Here is a 24,583-nt window from a genome sequence, read left to right as displayed (position 1 = left end):
AGTCCGCTCTTGTCTTGCCATTGCAATAGAGCAGGTGCAGTGGAAGGCTCGCACGCGGCTTAGAACCAGGGAGCGTCCACCAGCTTATCCCGTTTTAATTATAGCAAGCGACCTGATTTCAGCACCGCGGCTACATAACAGCTCCACAGCACCTCGTTTCCAAACGCTACCTTGTACCACCAGCTTGAAGGCGCTAAACACACACTAAGCAGCAAGTCTCAATCCCATCATCACCAGGCTTGACCAGGCGGAGTTCATCAGTTTCTTCCCACAGTCGGTAGAAGAGGGCACAAATAACACCAATAAGGGGAAGACAACCAGGGGCTCACCTCCTGGACATCGCCATCACAGTCTAACGGAAATCCGTTCGAGAATGGCGTTTAAGGGCATGGAATTTTTCATTTTATTCCAGGTTTTTGCTGTAATTCTGCACGACATCTCGGCATTTCCTACACCTGCTCAAACGGAGGGTAAGCGGCGATCTTCCATTGTTGGAGTTTTCAATATTGTTAGTGAATCAATTTACTAATCTGGAAAATCAAGAGTGTTGAATTTTGATGGGCTCGCTCGTAATGTAGCCCGGTAAATCGAATGACCAGAGGATGAAAAATTAAAACGATTTGGAGAATATGTTAACAGTAATTCAACAACAACGAGGCTTGTGTTGGAGCTCTCGAACGCTGTTTTTAAAATGTCTGTTGCGCATGATTTGAGGTTGACTGTACTTTGTTTTTATGGTAATTTAATCTGTTGTTCAGTAAGCCGATTACGCCGCTCCGACTGGGCCGTCTAGGCCTATGAGAGCATTAAATATTGTGTGAGACGAACATATAAAAATATGTAGTATGCGGTCGTTCTGTCTGCTTTTTCCATTCCAGATCAAACTCTGTCCACCAGACAATTGAATGAGGAAAGACCATTACAGGAACAGGTATTTTATTATTTTAATAATAAAATTTCCTTGCGAAGGAACTATATCTGCAGAATTACAGATCTACAGTTATCAAATTGATCTTATAATGTAAGAGGTTCCAAAAGATGTCCATGTATTACAAATTACTTACAAGAGAGTGAGGCTTAAGAGTCAAGGGGCAAAATAAGCTTTGCCTACTGTGAAACTGGCTGATTAGACACATGTGTGTTGGTTTAAATCTCTGACAGATTGCAGAAGCAGACAGTATCAGGAAAGCAGAGACAAACGGCGAGTAAAACCTTAACAACCATACATGGTCAGTATTACTAATAAAGCCTTAATAAATGTTGGCGTCATTGTAACATGGTATTGATTTTTTTGTTATCAGAAACCAGACCAACAGAGCCAAGTGAGGCATACACAGATGCAGACAGTGATGACTTCAGTTTGTTGAGGTCTTTAGCTGAGAAGCAAAAAGTCACAAATAATCTGACGCCAAACTCCGGGAGTAGAAATGATGAGAACTTCCCTGATGAAGCCGACTCCACCAAGAACAGGAGATTGGTGGAGGACTATGACTCTACCAAGAATGGCATGGACCAGAAGTACCAAGGTATGGTAACCCAGTGCCAAATACAGTCCCAAGCTCTGCCCAACACAGTGAGAAACATAGTGCCAAACATAACATCAGTCCTCACAAAACAGTGTGTGCGTTGAACATGAATACTGAGGAAATGTCTGAATACAGAACAGGCGAGTGGAAATCAAACTGCAACATCCAGTGGACAACATCCAGTCTATATCCCATTTATGATAAGCCCTAAGCTGCTGTCACCAATCCTGTCTGCGTGACGTGATCTTTGGCTCTGTTGGCTAGGACAGTAGGAGACATTTTGTTTGAAGTAGAGAAAGGATTATCAGTTCACTGGCTGTTGCCTGAAATGTTTGAAGCTAAACCCCTGCCATGCTTTCACACACACACACACTCTTTTCGCCTCACCCTTACACACACCCCTATTCTCATTCTACACTAAAACTAACCAAATGTAAGTTCAATACATTATGAAAACCTTTTGGTTCACTGGTATTTAATATGTGTTGTCACGATAAATCCAAAACTAAATTCAATAACAGCATCACATTCTGAGGCTTGTGAAGTGTAGTATTGTAGCATGTTGTATTTCCTGTGATTTTATTTTTTGAACAAATAATCTACATTATCTGGGGATCTTTTATCCAGACTCATGCTACTTGATCTGAGCTTTCACACAGTGTGCTATTTGACATGATCACATCAGCCTTATCAGTGCTCAGAACTACAGTTTCTTCTGAGGAGAACATATGAAACATTAAAAGTAGCACTGAAATCCTGTCTAAAGGGAGCATGTGCAGTAGTGCTTTGGAGGTGATCATATCCATTTTGCTGGTTTAGTTTTATGTTCACATTTAACATGGTGGTATTAGTGTTGTTTAAGTTTAGTATGGTAATAATAGTGATTTGTGTGTAGTTTGTTTATAAGAGGAAGTTTGACGTTTAGTGGAAGAGTGCTTTTATTTGAGTAGCCCCTCACTGAAGTGCTAGACACTGGCCGCTGATTGCTGGAGCACTGCTGTGTTAGCGCATTATGGAAGAGTCAGATTACACAAAGCAGAGGCAGTGAAATAGACTCATATCACAGATAGACAAAGCATAGGCACTCTGAAGTCTTGATTTACTTTCATCAACAGCACTGTTCAGCTCCAACTCCTCAGTGTGTGACAGACCTACTGTGCCGCCGAATGTGTCCCAGTCTTTCTGTAGCCTTCTGAACACAGGCTGCGTGAGCCAGAACCCACACCTGCTCAGAGCACATGACATATATGCAGACATACATGGGCAGGTCCAGATACCCATCAGCCCACAAGTGGAAAACTAAGAACCATCGATGTCTGTAAATGAATGAGGACTCTTTCTATGTGGCCATTAACAGGCATAATCAGATTTTCATTACAGGTGTTTTCATTTCAGATGACCCAGAGAGTTTCCGCAAGCTGGACGGAACCCCACTGACTGCAGAGGATATCGTCCAGAAGATCGCCAACAAAATCTACGAAGAAGATGATAGAGGGGTGTTTGACAGGATCGTCTCTAAACTCCTCAAACTCGGACTGGTATGGGCAGCTTTCATGGGACCTGTTTTTAACTAATCAAATCCCTCCAGCTAAGCTGATTTTCATGTAATGGTGATTCAATGAAATATCAGTGCTACACATATCAGAAAATGAAATGAGAGATAGAGAAACAGTGTGATCGAGCCCATGCTTCATCGTTCGCTCTAAGATCACGGACAGCCAGGCCGACACTCTGGAGTATGAGGTGGCAGAGGCGCTACAGGACCTCATCACTAAAAACGCCAAAGACAATGAGGTTGATGATCTCAGCATGGACTACCCCATGTCCAGAGGCAGTGATGTGGAGGAAACCACAGAAGATAACATGGTAGGACAAGGTTATAATGATTAACTGGCTGTGTAGAGTGTTTAAGAGTAGATGCCACCCCGACAAATGGACTTGTTCTTCTCTGTCATCTGTGTTTAGGAAGAGAATGACAGATCCAGTCGCAGGTATGAGGAGGAGGAGGAGGAGGAAGAGTCAGAGGACACTGCGAATGCTGATGATACAGTAGAGGAGAAGGCAGACGACACATGGGATGTTGCCAGTGAGGGAAATGACAGAAATGAGCTGAGCCCAGAGGACGGCCTTCAGGACCTGCAGTATTTCCCCAACTTCTATCGGCTCCTCAAGACTCTGGACTCAGGTAGATCTGGGGTTACAGTGATCAGTTACAATCATCAGACAAATATCACTGTGCTTTGATACAAGTAGTAAAACTGTTTATTTTGTAGAGCAAGATGCAGAGGAGAGGGAGACTCTGATTACCATCATGAAGACCTTGATCGACTTTGTGAAGATGATGGTGAAATATGGCACTATAACGCCTGAGGAAGGAGTGTCTTATTTAGGTATATCTCAGTCTCCTAATTGGCTGTACTGTGTGTATTCTTTGTGAGTGTCCCAGATTTGCTGTTGGCAGTGGGTAAAAGTGTAGGATTTTAGAGAAGCCGTTTTAATCCTAGTCTGACACGTGCACATGTGGTCTTGTCTGTGAACAGTTTCAGGCGACGACTCCCGTATAGAACACACACAGTATCTGTATGTTAACAGTCTCAGGGTGACTCCTGTATAGAACACATATCTGTATGTGAGGTACCTTTGGCAAGACAAGCAGGGTGTCAGATTGACCTGCATAACTGGGAGCCAGTTTTGGATTATTTACTGCCACCACTGATAGATATGATCAATAATCACAGTTAGTACAAAAGCCACCAATCAGCATTCACCAGCTTTATCTTCCACCGTTCCTCGCCTAATGTGCTGACAAAGGTCATTAAGACGGAACAAAGATGACAATATGAAACCTCCATTACGCACACAGTGGGTTTCCATGGTAACCTCCACCACATTATGTCAAGGCTCCGTGCTTAACGGGGCATGTAGTGATACGTTGCCAAGCAACAGCCTGCTGTTGACCCCCACTGTGTTCCTGGTGTCATCTGAGCGAAGATGACTCACCTGTCGCTCTGCCTTTATCTGCATCTTGCAGAGCACAGCTGAGCCATCATCAGATTTGAGTCTTTCAGGCAAACACAACAGTGACGGCAACAAAAACAGGAGAACAGCTCCCAGCCACCTACAGCATTTACCCTCAGGAGAGACTCGCATCAGGCGTCGTATTGGACTGAGCATGAACATGAGACCTGAGACAATACTGCTTGTTTAATGATATTTAACAGAAGTTGCATATTTGTTTGGGGCTTTTACAATAGATATAGTCACAGTGCAACTTTACAGGACAACAGATCTACGACATAGGTTAACTGAGTGAACCTATGCACTACTAACAAAACTATTATTCATTGAAGATACTATTTGCATTATGTAATAACTCAATATATGTTACCCAGAAAACCTGGATGCCATGATTGCCCTACAGACAAAGAACAAACTGGGCAAGTCGCTGGGGAAAGTTGATATCACACCACCCACAGGTACCTGTCGCTCTCTAACCCTTACCCTAACCCTAACTCTGTCACTCTCTAACCCTAACCCTAACCCTGACCCTGTCACTCTCTAACCCTGACCCTAACCCTAACCCTGACCCTGTCACTCTCTAACCCTAACCCTGACCCTGACCCTGTCACTCTCTAACCCTAACCCTAACCCTAACCCTGTCACTCTCTAACCCTGACGCTAACCCTAACCCTGACCCTAACCCTGACCCTGACCCTGTCACTCTCTAAACCTAACCCTAACCCTAACCCTGTTACTCTCTAACCCTAACCCTAACCCTGACCCTAACCCTAACCCTGTCACTCTCTAACCCTGACCCTAACCCTAACCCTGACCCTGTCACTCTCTAACCCTAACCCTCTGCTGTGCATCAGGCTCTGGTGAGCGGCATTTGGCCTGAACCAAACGTTCTGTTGTATCTCCTTGTCTCAGGAAAGATGTTTGATGAAGATGACAATACGAAAGCAGAGGCTGCCAAGATGCAGAAGGAGTACGAGTCTCTGAAAGACTCTACAAAGGATGTCCAGACAGCGACAGAAACCGGTCAGTGCATGTCAACGCTGTTATTAACGCTTTCAGTTCCATCCATTCATCCTATGTGCTATGATGAAGGATGATATAATATGCTTATGTGCTCACACTGCAATATTATGGAAGGGGAACTCTCACAATAGCTCATAAACCCACATTCTGCAGTCTGTGTGCATCTGATAGTCCAGAGGAGCAACCATGTCCTCATCAGAGCAGTTCAGGAGCACCTCCAAAGCACCTCTTAAAGCACCTCCAAAGCACCTCTTAAAGCACCTCCAAAGCACCTCTTAAAGCACCTCCAAAGCCATCAGAGGAGAGCCAGAGAGAGCAGCTGCTTAAGTTTAAGCTTCAGTTTAAGCACTGAAAGTCAGTTTAAGCACTGAAAGTCAGTTTAATCACTGAAAGTCACGAGGGTTCAAATCTGTGGGAAGGATTTCATAGTGAATCAAGATTCAAATGACTGTCTAAATGATGATTATTACCTGTAACTTCACTGACAGCATTTATATATCACTATTATATTGTAATGGGTTAACGCATAGACCCACATACAACACATAACACACAGCACATAATTTACACAGTGACACTGTAGGATCACCTCCCAGACTGTTTCCCTGTAGCCTTTATGTGTCACCTCCCAGACTGTTTCCCTGTAGCCTTTATGTGTCACCTCCCAGACTGTTTCCCTGTAGCCTTTATGTGTCACCTCCCAGACTGTTTCTGTGTAGCCTTTATGTGTCACCTCCCAGACTGTTTCCCTGTAGCCTTTATGTGTCACCTCCCAGACTGTTTCCCTGTAGCCTTTATGTGTCACCTCCCAGACTGTTTCCCTGTAGCCTTTATGTGTCACCTCCCAGACTGTTTCCCTGTAGCCTTTATGTGTCACCTCCCAGACTGTTTCCCTGTAGCCTTTATGTGTCACCTCCCAGACTGTTTCCCTGTAGCCTTTATGTGTCACCTCCCAGACTGTTTCCCTGTAGCCTTTATGTGTCACCTCCCAGACTGTTTCCCTGTAGCCTTTATGTGTCACCTCCCAGACTGTTTCTGTGTAGCCTTTATGTGTCACCTCCCAGACTGTTTCCCTGTAGCCTTTATGTGTCACCTCCTAGACTGTTTCCCTGTAGCCTTTATGTGTCACCTCCCAGACTGTTTCTGTGTAGCCTTTATGTGTCACCTCCCAGACTGTTTCTGTGTAGCCTTTATGTGTCACCTCCCAGACTGTTTCTGTGTAGCCTTTATGTGTCACCTCCTAGACTGTTTCCCTGTAGCCTTTATGTGTCACCTCCCAGACTGTTTCTCTGTAGCCTTTCTGTGTCACCTCCCAGACTGTTTCTCTGTAGCCTTTATGTGTCACCTCCCAGACTGTTTCCCTGTAGCCTTTATGTGTCACCTCCCAGACTGTTTCCCTGTAGCCTTTATGTGTCACCTCCCAGACTGTTTCCCTGTAGCCTTTATGTGTCACCTCCCAGACTGTTTCCCTGTAGCCTTTATGTGTCACCTCCCAGACTGTTTCCCTGTAGCCTTTATGTGTCACCTCCCAGACTGTTTCTGTGTAGCCTTTATGTGTCACCTCCCAGACTGTTTCCCTGTAGCCTTTATGTGTCACCTCCTAGACTGTTTCCCTGTAGCCTTTATGTGTCACCTCCCAGACTGTTTCTGTGTAGCCTTTATGTGTCACCTCCCAGACTGTTTCTGTGTAGCCTTTATGTGTCACCTCCCAGACTGTTTCTGTGTAGCCTTTATGTGTCACCTCCTAGACTGTTTCCCTGTAGCCTTTATGTGTCACCTCCCAGACTGTTTCTCTGTAGCCTTTCTGTGTCACCTCCCAGACTGTTTCTCTGTAGCCTTTATGTGTCACCTCCCAGACTGTTTCCCTGTAGCCTTTATGTGTCACCTCCCAGACTGTTTCCCTGTAGCCTTTATGTGTCACCTCCCAGACTGTTTCCCTGTAGCCTTTATGTGTCACCTCCCAGACTGTTTCCCTGTAGCCTTTATGTGTCACCTCCCAGACTGTTTCTGTGTAGCCTTTATGTGTCACCTCCCAGACTGTTTCCCTGTAGCCTTTATGTGTCACCTCCTAGACTGTTTCCCTGTAGCCTTTATGTGTCACCTCCCAGACTGTTTCTGTGTAGCCTTTATGTGTCACCTCCCAGACTGTTTCTGTGTAGCCTTTATGTGTCACCTCCCAGACTGTTTCTGTGTAGCCTTTATGTGTCACCTCCTAGACTGTTTCCCTGTAGCCTTTATGTGTCACCTCCCAGACTGTTTCTCTGTAGCCTTTATGTGTCACCTCCCAGACTGTTTCTCTGTAGCCTTTATGTGTCACCTCCCAGACTGTTTCCCTGTAGCCTTTATGTGTCACCTCCCAGACTGTTTCCCTGTAGCCTTTATGTGTCACCTCCCAGACTGTTTCCCTGTAGCCTTTATGTGTCACCTCCCAGACTGTTTCCCTGTAGCCTTTATGTGTCACCTCCCAGACTGTTTCCCTGTAGCCTTTATGTGTCACCTCCCAGACTGTTTCCCTGTAGCCTTTATGTGTCACCTCCCAGACTGTTTCTGTGTAGCCTTTATGTGTCACCTCCCAGACTGTTTCCCTGTAGCCTTTATGTGTCACCTCCCAGACTGTTTCCCTGTAGCCTTTATGTGTCACCTCCCAGACTGTTTCCCTGTAGCCTTTATGTGTCACCTCCCAGACTGTTTCCCTGTAGCCTTTATGTGTCACCTCCCAGACTGTTTCCCTGTAGCCTTTATGTGTCACCTCCCAGACTGTTTCCCTGTAGCCTTTATGTGTCACCTCCCAGACTGTTTCTCTGTAGCCTTTATGTGTCACCTCCCAGACTGTTTCCCTGTAGCCTTTATGGATCTTTATTAGATGATACAGTTACACTGCATAGTTCAGAGTCTGTGAAGTGCAGTCAAAAGCAGCTTTGGCTTTTCTTTTTGCCTTCAAAATGTTTTGTGTCAAGTTTATTCACTCAAATTTTATCACTATTATGTTGTTGTTATATCAATATTATATCAGTCATCTCACCATTTACATATTTATGTTTTCTTTTCAATTCTTCTCAATGCCTCCCTCTGTCCCTTTCTCTCTCTCTGTCTGTCTCTAGGCCACCCTAGCAAATCAGAAACCTATTTGGAAGCAATTAAGAAGAACATCGAGTGGCTCAAAAAGCACAACAAGGATGGCGGCAAAGACGGTAATGTTTTTCCTCTGCATTTAATAGCCCTGGTTTCAATTATTCAGACAATCTTCTGCTCACTGCACACTGCCACACAGAGAACAGGTCTGAGCAGGCAAACATATGCACCAGAATCTGAATATGAATATCCAGAATCTGAGTTTATACCCAGAATATATTGAAAATGAACAGTTGCTATGCTAGAAAAAGACATTCCAGTAATACTGAGCACAAAAAGGAACAATCCAGTGAAAATTCTCTTCCACAGACTGGACTATACTCTAGATTATACTCTAGATTATACCTCTGTGCAGTGAAGACCTAATCCACACTAGTGTTAAGTGTGTCTGTGCTCACACACGGGGCTGTGAGCACAAACACAAGGACAGAGGATCTTTTTGTTCAACTGAATTTGCAATTGAAATAAGTGTGGGCAGAGAGGGAGTGGGTTCTTCACTGAGGCAGGTCATGAATATTTATGTGACGGGATGAGCTTGACCCAATTACTGTAGGGTTCCTTTCAAATCTGAGCCTTTTCTCATCTTTCCACCTTTGACCACATGTGAAGGTTACGGTTAGCTAACTGGACACAAACGCTCAAACTAACTCAAACCTGCCTGCACCACTTTGCACAGCTGTGAGCAACTGTCTTGTGTTGACAATGCCATTGTGAAGCCCTTGAAGTGGATAATACAATCATTACTCGAAAACTACCCATCAGTATGTTTTGTTTAAAGAATCTTGACAAACTAGCAATGAGTTACTTTAACACAACAACATGGTTGGTTTTAAGAGCCATAATCCATCGTTTAGCGTTTTCGAGTCAGTCACTTAGGTTGAGCAGAAAGTCTAGCTGACTGCGGGAAATCTACTGAGCAAGAGCTGGTGAATGGTTAACGAGTGTTACAGGCCCGTCCCCTGTAGTTTAGCTTTTCTAAAAATAGATAACTTCAGTGAGGTATATTTGTCTCTTTTTAATTTCGGAGACTTCACAAAAAGGAAATGCTGATTGGAACAACCGTGTGGCACACCATGTGCCTTATTCAATGGACAGTTTGTCATGTGTTACTAATAATAGTCCTATGTGTTACTAATGCTAGTTACTGAGGCTGGCAGACATTCATTGTCTGTTGATCTTAAGTTGACACTCAAAGGCGTTAGCATGGAGAGATGCATTTGTTTTACATATGAACTAGGTTTTGCTGATGTTGTCATACATGTATATTGGGTTTTTCTGAGGTTGTTTTACATGTGTGCTGGGTTTCGCTGATGTTGCTATACATGTATACTGGGTTTTTCTGAGGTTGTTTTACATGTGTGCTGGGTTTCGCTGATGTTGTTATATATGTATACTGGGTTTTTCTGAGGTTGTTTTACATGTGTGCTGGGTTTCGCTGATGTTGTTATATATGTATACTGGGTTTTTCTGAGGTTGTTTTACATGTGTGCTGGGTTTCTCTGATGTTCTGTTTCTCTCTGTGTCTCAGACTATGACCTGTCCAAACTGAAGGACTTCATGGACCAGCAGGTGGACGCTTACATAGACAAAGGCATTCTCCAGAAGGATGAGGGCGAGGTCATTAAGAGGATTTACGGAAGCCTGTAGTGAAGACAAATGCATAATTAACCATGTCTCACATTAAGTTATGACAGTTAGACAACATGCTCAAATACCTAATACCTGCCTATTGAATCACAGTATAATCACAGTTACTATAGTGACATATTATTAGTCATGTTCACCATTTGATCTGAGGCAATATTGACTAAACAGTCAGCAATACTCCACTGGCTGGCCAATCCTTACCATCACCAGAATATAAGCGCTAGAAAACTCACTGACAGAAAGAACAGAGATTTCATAATGTTCAAAAGGTCATGTCTCTGAACTTTCAGCCTGTTCAGTAACACACTGCAGCGTTTTCTACCTAAAGGCCTGAGGCTCCATGTTTTCGCTTATATGAGTAGAAAGTAGCTTTATGTCAGCGTTTTCTCCTGATTTGCAGTAGAAAAGTATCACACCATATATATCATAATTATTATGAGTAATCTGTCCTAGCATTCTCCCGTCATTCTTTTTCTCTTCAGCAAAACCATAAAAACCGAGTCCTGGCTTTTCACTGAACCACAAAAGAGTCAAAAAAAGAGTCAAAAAAAAGGGGCAAAAAGGAAGAAAAAGCCGTCTGTTTTGTTTTGTTTTGTTTCTTGGCGCCTAGAAGGTTCTGTTTTCAGGTCCCTGCATGTGTTAGTATACATGTTCACTGTACTAGAAACAGAAAATCAAGTATTTTTAAATGTAAATATTTGTGATTTTTTCCAAACGGTTGAAGCAATTAAACATTGCTTTTCTTTATCTGTGTGGTGGATGTGACTCTAATTTATGGCATCTAATAATTTTATTGCTGGGAATCATCGATCTAGCACCCCCTGCATTACTGTTTCCCCATCCTGCTCCTTCAGATCCACAGCCCTGAGCATTCTCCACCTCTCTTGACTCAGCTCATCAGGCCCATCAGTTAATCCTCTAGCCCTGTGTAAACTTCACCTCACCTGGCCAGTCCTGTCAATTCATGTTACATGGTCAACAACATTCTCAAATTGAAATCGACGTTACAAATGCAATTAGTGACAAGAAAGACCTTAATGTTGAAATGTCCACAGCTGCATCTAGCAACAGATTTCGACCATCAGGAAACGTTCACGGCTGAGCTGCCCTTGAGCAAGGCACCTAACCCCCAACTGCTCCTGCGCCCCGTGTGTGTGTGTGTGTGTGTGTGTGTGTGTGTGTTCACTACCGGTGTGCAAGGACGGGTTAACTGCAGAGGATAAATTCACTGCTCACTGTTCACAGTGTGTGTGTGTGCGTGTGAGATCAGGGGATTTTATTCTATTCTAAAATGGAATGTTTAAATCATTTAAATGAAAAATGTACTGCAAAGAACCGGTTAGTTCCTGGAACAGAGATCATTCATAAAAAGTCTCTTTCTCAGTTGCCTGTAACAGTCTGTCTGTTCTTGAATGTTTCAACTGAATCTCAGGTTGCATTGTTTTCCAGTCAGATGGTCTTTTATTAGATTTGTTTATTAACTTGTTTGGCATTTGTCATGTTAGTTTGGCATAAATGTGAATCAAATGTTTTCTCCCCCAGTATGAATCAGACATGTGGTCAGTTTGATTTACAGATTAATTTATTGTTTCTCAAACGCAAAAGTCAAGAAAAGCACAATAAAATATGGTTCAAAGCACACATCACACACAAACAACACATTCACACTGCCAAGCACAAGCTGATTCCCTTACTACACCCAAAAGCTCTGCATGGGATTTCAACCAATGATGTCAAAGTGACAGGCTGTCAGCCTTCGGTTTCATATTGTCTCACTAAGACTAAATGCAGCAGAGTGTGTTCACATACACTGGGTTTTTAGAGGAAGGACTTTCCTTCATATGCTTATGCACTACACAGGCTGTTCCTTATGTAGTCTGGGAAACTGAAGCTTTCTCCACAGCACTCAGTGAGTTTGAATGGACGCCTCTATGTCCCTAGGATCTTATTTTTGAAAGTTTGGATAAATTATTTAAAAGAGTAACAATAACCATAACAGTTTGTGAAAGGCAAAAACATGACACTCTCAGTGCAAACACATGGACGTGACCTCCCGTTTCCTGGTTTGGTGAAACGGTTAAAAAGAGCCGGCATAGGATGAGGATTGGATCATGTCTATTTCAGGTAAACATTGTTTTCTCAAATCTCCTGATACAGTGAGCCTTGAAGTGATGGATCTTCATCCTCCCTGTAAGCAAACAAACAGACACACCAGTGAAATTCAGAAGGAATCCTACAAAATCCGAAGCCAAAGCCAGACACTCTGACGTTATTAAGACTGCCTTCAGGAAACTTCTGGAAAAAGCTCTATTAGAAATCTTTTGAGAAGTGAAGATCGAGAGTGCGGTCTGGACCGTTGGAAGCGTGTGGTTTCAGAGCCTCACAAAGTGTCACGTTTCCCTGACACCACCCTGCTGCTGCATCCTCCCTTTCCAGGCAGAAAACAGGCTCTGGTCCAAACTCACCTCCCAGCAGTTCTCTGCGGCGCACTCCACAGCCCATACAACAAACCTCCAGACTCAGCACTGTGTTTACTGAGCAAACGCAGCTCAGACAAGGAAAAGATTTGAGATCGTTTACACAGAGCACAATGCAAACACAGGCATTACGCTCAGCTCTGTGCGTGTTCAGTCTGCCAATCTGACGATCTTCACTTCAAATCTGAAACTGAAATCTAAAGCCAAACACACACCATTTCCCTTCATTTCACATCAGCAAATAACGGACAGAGAGTCAGAGCATGAATGTTCCACCATAAGAGCAAAAACACCCGAAATTTGGACAGCTGGCAGGCAAAGCAAGGTTATCAGTGCCAACTACACTGATGTGGTTATTCAAAGTAATAATGATCTCCTCTGTCACAGTGTTCCAGCCGCTGCACAGGACTGTCTGCAGGTTTGTATGTGTTATGTGACCAATGACTTCAGGAAGGAAACGGGTCTTACAATGTCTAAATCTAGAAGCAAATTAATCTTGGTTTTGCCCAAATTCAAGGGGGTTAAACAGTGAAATGTATCCATACTAAAAATAAAGAGAGTTACAAAGTGCTAAGCATTAGGTTTCTCCTGGATGTGGCTTGATTTTCCACCCAGATATGCAGGCATTGGAAATTCACTGCAGTGAATAACAGTACGAGTCCTGTCTCCCATGCATAAGCTCTTCACTACCACAAGCACTTACTGTCTTTCCCTACACTTCTGCCTTGGCTGGTAAACAAACAAAACAAGACACTGGAAAGGTCTCCAGTACAGACAGCCTAGACGTAGACAGTGGACTTGAGTGGAACCGGTAGCGATGGAACTGAACCAGTTCACGGAGTTTCATCATTTATTTATCAGAATCCAGAGTCGGCTCAGTTACAGCAGAGCTCTGCACCCCCACAGCGTGAAAATGCTTCTGGGAGGTTTTAGTCCTCTCTGCCAATACCAGTGTGATGTGCCTTTGTCCTCAGAAGTCTAAAATCCTGTCTGTTCAGTTTCAGCTACAAAAAAAAAAAGAGAGAGAGAGTATGATAAGCTTTAATGAGCATGTGAGATTTTTTGTTTCAAGGCCATTCCTGTTAAAGACCCCTCCACAGCATGAACTGGTGAAAATATGTTTCCAGAACATTTGGAGAATGCTGCTTCAAGCCTCTTCTTTCTAATGACATGAAGCAATATCATAAACATGAAATGGCTAAGAAGTCATCCACTGCCTTCTCATTTAGGCCACAAGTTTTGTCTTAAACTAGTAGTTTTAAGAATCAGTTCAAAATTATCCACAAAACATATTTATATAGCTCTCCCTTCCTTATCAATGTCATCAACCTTCAGTGTCCCACTGATGAATATATCCTGTGACGGATGAGAGCCTGAACACCTCTCTTTGCCTGCAGGCTGAGGAGAACCTGCACATGGGAACACAGAGCTTATGGAGGTCCATGCTGTTTTCCATCAGCATTAGGAATCACTGCAGCACGGAGACAGGGAGGAGACTCCGACCGCCCGAATCACACACTATGTGGCCGCCTCCTCTGTGACACCCAGCTGGTGATAAAACTGTGGGTCAGACACGCGGCATCCTTGGTGGGTCACAGTGTCATTAACCACTGCACCAAACAGGGGTGCGTAATACAGGTCAGTTTATCCTGAATGTTACATGCATTAGCATCTTATGAACATCACCCTCTGGGCTCTCACGCCCTCCTTTCATCTGATTGGTTATTTGTAATCTAAGTATTTATGATGTTCAAAAAAGCCATGAGCAAAGTGTTAAAGAATATACGAACGCATCATAAACAAAACACTTATATTAAAATGTTAAACACATATCAGAGCTGAAAACACTGTGTGGATGGATGGTCAGCCAAACACGGTCGTGGGCCATTCTTCCTTACAGAATGCTGTGAAAGGCAGTAACGCTGGCATGTTTCACCTCAGCACGAAGCAGAGCGCTCTGGGAAAACAGATCACAGAGGCTTGAGTTTAACACTTTTGTGAAGCCCTGATGCCCTTGGCTTTCCTGTTGGCAAAGCCAAGAGTCAAAATGCACATGTAAGTGGCACACACTCAGAGTGATGGCTCTGATCTCCCCGCGGTGGGTCAGACAATTCTCTCATCAGCTGAAAAATATAAACAGAATTACAACAGGGGTGTGTAATTCAGTCCCACAAGTCTAGAGGCCCTTTGGTTCTGTATTTAAAAATCACCATGTGTGTTTGGCTGTACGAGTCACTCCCTTTTTAACCAGTAAAAGCCTGACCGTAAAGCAGCATCGCTTCAACCATCAGGGAACATGTTTCAGCAGCACCACTGCACTGACACAGGGAACACTGTACCACTTTCTCAACACAGCACAGAGAGACCCACCAACTAACCCACAGAGAAACCTGTCAGTCACTCAGGGGGAAAGAACTGTTCCCGAACATTGTCTGAAAACGAAAAGCTATCTTCAGTGAATCCCACAATCAGCTTTCATGTAAGATGTGGGTAACATTTAAGGTGACTCTTTTATGTCTTCTAACTACACCAAGTTTATTGTTGCTGATTAGCACCCTTTGACATCATGCCAAACAGAAAACATACCTGCCATCCTCTACTTTAAGTTTTCTCGCAGCCAGTTTAGATAACTTAATTTGCATGTCCAGTCTATGTAAGTAGTCTTTTGCAGAAAGCTCCTCTGCTTGCTGAGATTGGCTGCTGGATCCTGACGGTCCTGGGGCAGGAGAGAGAGGGGGAGATGGATCCTCTACATTCTGCGTCACACACACAGGCTCCTGAGGTGTGTCTGCCTCACTCTCAGGAGATTCCAAAGACAGTCCGTTAAAGAGAGCGGGTCTCTCTGACACAACCGGAATGTTTAAACTATTCCGCAAAAATATGCAGTCATTGCTGAAAAGCTTGTTCGCCCTTTTGATCTGTTCCATCTGTGTTAAAGATATAAACAAAGAGAAGGAACGTGTCAGTGAAAAAGACACATTACAGTTCAAAGTAGCCTCGCGAAGATGACAAAAATTACCTCCCATAAAATCATGAAGAAAGGACATGCAGTGCTTTTCATTTCTTTTAAAAAAATTTGACTAATAACCTCTTTATAAGGAAAAGTATACGCTCGACTATACGTTCTCCATAAAAAGGTATAAAATATAGGGCGACAATAGTTTACTTACATATTTTAGCTCACTCCATTTATTGTGCATTATCTGTGTGTTCTACATTGCTTTATTTACTGATTTTCTGTATTCGTTTAAACCTTACGGGTAGTCTTCATTCTAATAGCTAAGCTTATGAGTGCACTACCGCATTTGTCATATTTGCATCAGACTCCTGGCTCTCTCATCAAACGGTCTTTTTAGCCATGCTGTAGACTATGAACGGACGGACAAGTCCCTCCACTAGTACTTCCTGGTTCTGAGTAAAGCCTCAATCAAAGCTTCTGTCACTCGAATACGGTTAAACAGTTTAACAGGCAAACGTCTCACCTATGCTTCATTACTTCCATCAATCACTTAACATTCCAACACGTCTTAAAATAACCTTCTTAAAGAATCCAAAGGCATTCCTAGATAACGCTATCATGGCAGTGCCTTGAGAGTCAGACCATCCCTGGTTATTTTGACGACAACAACCTGAGTACAAACTCATGTGATAAGATCAGGTATGAATCTCTAATAGCGCGTATTTGGCATTTTGTACATCCCTTCAATATTTTGTCAGTTGTTTTCGATTCACGCTTACCGTAACACCATATTTAAGCGCTATTCCCTGTAAGGTATCACCGTCCGTAACACGGTGCTCCACATACTTCTCTCCCAATGGGGCAGTAACGCTGGCTGTACTTCCATAGGAACGGGTTTTTGTCCGGGCCAAACTCTGCGACAACTCACTCTCCGATTCTGATCCGGACCGAGATCTTGGAAATACAGGTTGACCAAACCGTCCGCCTCCATCCCGTAAAGGCAGGACTGGGGAAAATTCCGCCATCTTCTTTCTTATAAATAAAGCTGTCCTGCAAGGACACTAACGCCGATTCGCCTTACCCACAAATGACAGTTCTTTAAACTACAAAAGAACCCGTCCCTTCTCATGTCACATTTTTGAGAATAATATTTCACCACGCTCACATTAACAGAGACGAACCAATTTCATGGCGATGTTCAAACAGTAGGGTACCACCACACCGCTGTAACTGCATGCGTTTTATGATGAGCATGTTGACGCTGGCAGTGATCCAACGATTCCTCGGGGAGTGTCTGTCGGGAATTGTAGTATGGAGGCAATTGAAAAGAAACGTTAGGATTCCTTGGTAGAAATTTCATTGCATTTTCATCTTTCAACAATTAGCTAATGTGAACGCTTGAACAAATTTTCTCATAGTGTAACGAAGTCCACCCTATCAAATTTTACCATGTAACTGTAGGCCTAATTGTGTTTTTTTCTTGTTTTGAACTTGGACGTAAAAATACACGGACGTAAATCTATCCACGAAATACTGTATGTAGAGTCATAGCACACATCTGCGGTCTCTATGTGCAGTCATCCTCCATTAACTTTAGTCAGCTTTCCTCATCCCGCCGTGACCTTTGGAATATTTCTGTGGAATGTCACACCACGACCTGATCGGTCGAGGATTAATCAAGAGAGTTCATTTGCAAGACTTGGTCAAATTTAACAGTCCAACGACGGAGGCTCAGTCATCATCATCTCCTCTCATTCATACAGTGTGTGTGTGTGGTGTATGGTGTGTGTTCCATGGTTTTAAATGCTTATGTCTTTAAATAGTTATTTCTTTGTGTTTATTTCTGAATTTAACAACTTTCTGAACTAGTTTGTAAACTCAATGATGATAATAATAGTAATGATAGTAATAATAATACTTTATTTGTATAGCACTTTTCATACAAAGAATGCAGCTCAAAGTGCTTTTACATTTCAGCATATGACGGAGGAAAACATAGAATAGTAATAAACAGACCACACAATAAAAAACAAAGATAAACCACACAATCCAAAGGGAATAAAACGGTCAGGATCATCTCAGATACAGAATAAAACAGTCAGGATCATCTCAGTTACAGAATAAAACAGTCAGGATCATCTAAAGTAAAGAATAAAACAGTCAGGATCATCTCAGTTACAGAATAAAACAGTCAGGATCATCTAAAGTAAAGAATAAAACAGTCAGGATCATCTCAGTTACAGAATAAAACAGTCAGGCTCATCTCAGTTACAGAGTAAAACAGTCAGGATCATCTAAAGTAAAGAATAAAACAGTCAGGATCATCTAAAGTAAAGAATAAAACAGTCAGGATCATCTCAGTTACAGAATAAAACAGTCAGGATCATCTAAAGGAAAGAATAAAACAGTCAGGATTATCTCAGTGACAGAATAAAACAGTCAGGATCATCTCAGTTACAGAATAAAACAGGATCATCTCAGTTACAAAATAAAACAGGATCATCTCAGTTAAAGAATAAAACAGTCAGGATCATCTCAGTTACAGAATAAAACAGTCAGGATCATCTCAGTTACAGAGTAAAACAGTCAGGATCATCTAAAGGAAAGAATAAAACAGTCAGGATCATCTAAAGTAAAGAATAAAACAGTCAGGATCATCTCAGTTACAGAGTAAAACAGTCAGGATCATCTCAGTTACAGAGTAAAACAGTCAGGATCATCTAAAGTAAAGAATAAAACAGTCAGGATCATCTCAGTTACAGAATAAAACAGTCAGGATCATCTCAGTTACAGAGTAAAACAGTCAGGATCATCTCAGTTGAAGAATAAAACAGTCAGGATTATCTCAGTTACAGAATAAAACAGGATCATCTCAGTTACAAAATAAAACAGGATCATCTCAGTTAAAGAATAAAACAGTCAGGATCATCTCAGTTAAAGAATAAAACAGTCAGGATTATCTCAGTTACAGAATAAAACAGTCAGGATCATCTAAAGTAAAGAATAAAACAGTCAGGATCATCTAAAGTAAAGAATAAAACAGTCAGGATCATCTCAGTTAAAGAATAAAACAGTCAGGATCATCTCAGTTAAAGAATAAAACAGTCAGGATCATCTAAAGTAAAGAATAAAACAGTCAGGATCATCTCAGTTACAGAATAAAACAGTCAGGATCATCTCAGTTACAGAATAAAACAGTCAGGCTCATCTCAGTTACAGAGTAAAACAGTCAGGATCATCTCAGTTACAGAGTAAAACAGTCAGGATCATCTAAAGTAAAGAATAAAACAGTCAGGATCATCTCAGTTACAGAATAAAACAGTCAGGATCATCTCAGTTACAGAGTAAAACAGTCAGGATCATCTCAGTTACAGAGTAAAACAGTCAGGATCATCTAAAGGAAAGAATAAAACAGTCAGGATCATCTAAAGTAAAGAATAAAACAGTCAGGATCATCTCAGTTACAGAGTAAAACAGTCAGGATCATCTCAGTTACAGAGTAAAACAGTCAGGATCATCTAAAGTAAAGAATAAAACAGTCAGGATCATCTCAGTTACAGAATAAAACAGTCAGGATCATCTCAGTTACAGAGTAAAACAGTCAGGATCATCTCAGTTGAAGAATAAAACAGTCAGGATTATCTCAGTTACAGAATAAAACAGGATCATCTCAGTTACAAAATAAAACAGGATCATCTCAGTTAAAGAATAAAACAGTCAGGATCATCTCAGTTAAAGAATAAAACAGTCAGGATTATCTCAGTTACAGAATAAAACAGTCAGGATCATCTAAAGTAAAGAATAAAACAGTCAGGATCATCTAAAGTAAAGAATAAAACAGTCAGGATCATCTCAGTTAAAGAATAAAACAGTCAGGATCATCTCAGTTAAAGAATAAAACAGTCAGGATCATCTAAAGTAAAGAATAAAACAGTCAGGATCATCTCAGTTACAGAATAAAACAGTCAGGATCATCTCAGTTACAGAATAAAACAGTCAGGCTCATCTCAGTTACAGAGTAAAACAGTCAGGATCATCTCAGTTACAGAGTAAAACAGTCAGGATCATCTAAAGTAAAGAATAAAACAGTCAGGATCATCTCAGTTACAGAATAAAACAGTCAGGATCATCTCAGTTACAGAGTAAAACAGTCAGGATCATCTCAGTGACAGAATAAAACAGTCAGGATCATCTCAGTTACAGAATAAAACAGGATCATCTCAGTTACAAAATAAAACAGGATCATCTCAGTTAAAGAATAAAACAGTCAGGATCATCTAAAGTAAAGAACAAAACAGTCAGGATCATCTCAGTGACAGAATAAAACAGTCAGGCTCATCTCAGTTACAGAATAAAACAGTCAGGATCATCTCAGTTACAGAGTAAAACAGTCAGGATCATCTAAAGTAAAGAATAAAACAGTCAGGATAATCTCACTGACAGAATAAAACAGTCAGGGTCATCTCAGTTACAGAATAAAACAGGATAATCTCAGTTAAAGAATAAAACAGTCAGGATTATCTCAGTGACAGAATAAAACAGTCAGGATCATCTAAAGTAAAGAATAAAACAGTCAGGATCATCTAAAGTAAAGAATAAAACAGTCAGGGTCATCTCAGTTAAAGAATAAAACAGTCAGGATCATCTAAAGTAAAGAATAAAACAGTCAGGATCATCTAAAGTAAAGAATAAAACAGTCAGGATCATCTCAGTTACAGAATAAAACAGTCAGGATCATCTCAGTGACAGAATAAAACAGTCAGGATCATCTCAGTTACAGAATAAAACAGTCAGGATCATCTCAGTTACAGAATAAAACAGTCAGGATCATCTAAAGTAAAGAATAAAACAGTCAGGATCATCTCAGTTAAAGAATAAAACAGTCAGGATCATCTCAGTGACAGAATAAAACAGTCAGGATCATCTCAGTTAAAGAATAAAACAGTCAGGATCATCTCAGTTACAGAATAAAACAGTCAGGATCATCTAAGTTAAACAGTTTAAGGCAAAATAATTAAAAGAATGGATAAAATGAATCAAAACCAATAAAAAAAATTGAAAGAGATAATTGCTAATAATACACTAGACTGAAAAGGTATATTTTTAGTTGCTGTTTAAGACTGTCCACGGAGCCTGCCTCTCTAATATTGTTTGGTAGGGTGTTCCACAGTTTAGGTGCAGAGTGGATGAAGGGATGTTTCAGAGAGCTGCTTAGAGAAGACCCAAGGGCTCCTGAAGGGACAGAAAGCAACAGAGAACTGGTGATGTAAGAGGGTGCTAAACCATTAAGAGCTTTGTATACTAGTAGAAGGACTTTAAAATCAATTCTAAAAGATACAGAGAGCCAATGCAGTGCAGCTAAAACAGGAGTAATATGCTCTCTCTTCTTTGTTTTCATTAAAAGTCGAGCAGCAGAGTTCTGAATGAGCTGTAGATTCTCAGTTGACTTTTGTGGAAGACCAGTGAAAAGAGCATTACGGTCATCCAGTATACTGGAAATAAAAGCATGAGTGAGCCTCTCAGCATCCTGCTGAGTTAAAAACAGGCGTAGCTCAAGTAAGAGTGCTTCACTTCAGTGAAAAGACTAGACCTCTATGTCAGTAAATTCCTGCCAACCTCACAGGCCACCAAGCTTATGATACAATACAAGCCTCTTCAACTGTGTTAATAATACCTCAGAGAGGTACATACTCACACATTATTAATGAAAAACAATCACTTGTGTAATTATAAATATTTTCTCAATATTATGAAAGGAAATTCTGGCTTTAGACACCTAAAATGAATACTTTGCATAATGTTGTGATCAGCTACATTGTTTATTGATGCGATTGATCTCCAGTATGTATTTTGCAATGTTCTCGAAGAACGACAATTTCATTTTATCTTCAGGTAATTGCCAAAGTAAATGTGGATTATCAAACCCGTATGTCTGCTTTACAAAATGGCTTTGTTTTGCTACACCTTAAACTAAAGTTAGGATGTTGCCTGCTAATGGGGAAGCAGGTGTTTTGAGGTTTCCCGTTCATATGCCTGTAGGTCAGAGCTCCATAGCAACCAGGAAAACACAATGCAACTTAAAAGGAGATTTAAGAAAACTGCACTGCCAATGCTACCAGTGGTCACTTAGACAGAAAGAATCTCAAGTCTAATTAATCAGGAGTTTGGCAGAATTGACTTTTACTGAGAATATATGTGACTCAGGGAGACCTCTTTTGAGATTTTGTCTAAAATGACAAACAAACAACCAAACAAACAAACAAACAAACTAAAAACACGAGGGGCTCTTGGAGGTCTGCAGTAATCTCCTATACAGAGATATAATCTCCTATAGAGGCACTCCTTTGATAGAGAGATATAATATAGAGACACTCCTTTGATGTGTGAAAAACTTGTGGGGACACATTATGTAGTTGATGCTGGCCTCCAGCAGATACTACTCCTCCACAGAGGGCTGCATAATGTTTGTGTGTGTGTGTGTGTGCGTGCGTGTGTGTGTTGAGGGGCAGTAACGTAGATGGTGTGAAAACTAAAACGTGTGTGGGCTGTACAATATTACCAACCACATATTCTTTATAAGGTACAATCAAGGTCAGCAAATTAGGCCAGTTGTTTACAGTATTGCTGGTTTGCATTTGGAGAATTGCAATAAAGAACAGTAAGTATGAATATCAGTTAAATGGTCAAAACCTTCCTGTGCTAATCTTCCATTCTAATCTCACAAAATGTGTGTGCTGTATGCAGTGAGGGGAGTGTAGTGTGTGCTGTATGCAGTGAGGGGAGTGTAGTGTGTGCTGTATGCAGTGAGGGGAGTGTAGTGTGTGCTGTATGCAGTGAGGGGAGTGTAGTGTGTGCTGTATGCAGTGAGGGGAGTGTAAAATGTGTGTGCTGTATGCACTGAGGGGAGTGTAGTGTGTGCTGTATGCACTGAGGGGAGTGTAGTGTGTGCTGTATGCAGTGAGGGGAGTGTAGTGTGTGCTGTATGCAGTGAGGGGAGTGTAGTGTGTGCTGTATGCAGTGAGGGGAGTGTAGTGTGTGCTGTATGCACTGAGGGGAGTGTAGTGTGTGCTGTATGCACTGAGGGGAGTGTAGTGTGTGCTGTATGCACTGAGGGGAGTGTAGTGTGTGCTGTATGCACTGAGGGGAGTGTAGTGTGTGCTGTATGCACTGAGGGGAGTGTAGTGTGTGCTGTATGCAGTGAGGGGAGTGTAGTGTGTGCTGTATGCAGTGAGGGGAGTGTAGTGTGTGCTGTATGCACTGAGGGGAGTGTAAAAATGTGCTGTCAGATAGAGTGCTAAATGACATCCAAACCTTTACCTCCTGACTCACATCAGATCCATTTCAGGAAACAACATGAAAGGATAATGGGTTTAAAACACCATTTAAAAAACAAAACACACACACACACACACACACATAATGTTGGAGCCAGAATACGGTTTTATTATTATTCATGATAAGAATATTAAATATTTCATTTAGCTTGCATGTATGGTTGCATAAGGTGCTGAATGCATATTTATTATGATTTTGTTAAGAGTTTGGTTTACCTGAGCAATGTGGAGGTACACAAAGACGTGCCCATTTCTTCAGACAGGTGACTGCAGCACCTTAGGGCTGTACTGCAGAGTGAGGTCAGTGGCTTATCCAGGGGCCTGTACTACGAAGCGAGGCAAAGGTAACCTCTGGTTAAGTTAACTCAGAGTAAGTAGTAAACCCTCTGATAGAAGAGACCTATGACCTCATTCTCCTTGTAAAACAAGGCCATAGGGCTCTTCTAGTAGGAGGTTTACTGCTTACTCTGAGTTAACTTAACCAGAAGTTACCTGGATAAGCCAGTTACCTTGCTTCATAGTACAGCCCTCTACTCTGTTAGGCCTTATTTAGAACGAAACTTGTGTCTCTAGGCAGGAATGCAGCCATACGGTTTTTGACCATGGCAAGCGCTACATTTTTTTAAAATTTATAATTTAGAAAAACTCAAACAACACATGCACCTCCATATTGCATGCTAAGACCGACTCCTTACTGGATTTATTGTCATTCTATCAGATCAATAAACAGATAAGTTCCCAAACAGATAAGTAAATAACGGCATTCTGAGACAGACAACATTATCAGTAAACAGATCAGTAAATAAAGGCATTCTGAAACAGACAACATTATCAGTAAACAGATCAGTAAATAAAGGCATTCTGAAACAGACAACATTATCAGTGAACAGATCAGTAAATAAAGGCATTCTGAAACAGACAACATTATCAGTAAACAGATCAGTAAATAAAGGCATTCTGAAACAGACAACATTATCAGTAAACAGATCAGTAAATAAAGGCATTCTGAAACAGACAACATTATCAGTAAACAGATCAGTAAATAAAGGCATTCTGAAACAGACAACATTATCAGTAAACAGATCAGTAAATAAAGGCATTCTGAAACAGACAACATTATCAGTAAACAGATCAGTAAATAAAGGCATTCTGAAATATTATTAGTGTGTATTAGTGCTTTTGCTGTTGTTGTTGTTGTTGTTGTTTTGTTTTTGTTTTCTGTGAGCTACAGATGAACAGAACAGACCAACAGCCAAAGGCACTGACTGAACAGAAGAGTGCTGCTGCTAATGTGGCGATACAATAGCTGTCCTGTAGAGGGCGTGGGCCAAGCAGCGGGACAGGCTGTTTCACACAGGACTCCTCTGCCCTCGTAGGCCAAGCCATCAAATGAAGTCATGCACTTGTTTTACCCACAGCAGTGGATAATATTACAACAATATTACTGTGATTTTGTTGTGGAAATGA

General features: G+C 41.6%; 2 protein-coding genes across 2 annotated transcripts; one reads left to right on the top strand and one right to left on the bottom strand.

Moving 5' to 3' along the window:
* Positions 1–373: 373 nt before the first annotated feature.
* On the top strand, positions 374–10,346 carry scg3 (secretogranin III). The gene is given in 12 exon segments (XM_030766736.1): positions 374–470; positions 879–931; positions 1,162–1,229; positions 1,348–1,526; positions 2,922–3,064; positions 3,234–3,392; positions 3,492–3,711; positions 3,800–3,916; positions 4,919–5,002; positions 5,457–5,567; positions 8,669–8,758; positions 10,228–10,346. Coding segments are annotated over 12 exon segments (1,440 nt in total).
* Positions 10,347–12,049: 1,703 nt separating this feature from the next.
* On the bottom strand, positions 12,050–16,940 carry lysmd2 (LysM, putative peptidoglycan-binding, domain containing 2). The gene is made up of 3 exons (XM_030766432.1): positions 16,562–16,940; positions 15,410–15,750; positions 12,050–12,534 (listed from the first exon to the last, which is right to left on the bottom strand). Exons 1-3 carry the CDS (start codon positions 16,805–16,807, stop codon positions 12,486–12,488), a joined length of 636 nt encoding a protein of 211 aa, XP_030622292.1. The 5' UTR covers positions 16,808–16,940; the 3' UTR covers positions 12,050–12,485.
* Positions 16,941–24,583: the final 7,643 nt, after the last annotated feature.

This window comes from Chanos chanos, chromosome 2 (assembly GCF_902362185.1).
Source record: "Chanos chanos chromosome 2, fChaCha1.1, whole genome shotgun sequence".
Classification (NCBI taxonomy): domain Eukaryota; kingdom Metazoa; phylum Chordata; class Actinopteri; order Gonorynchiformes; family Chanidae; genus Chanos; species Chanos chanos.
This window is presented reverse-complemented; position numbering and strand designations above follow the sequence as displayed.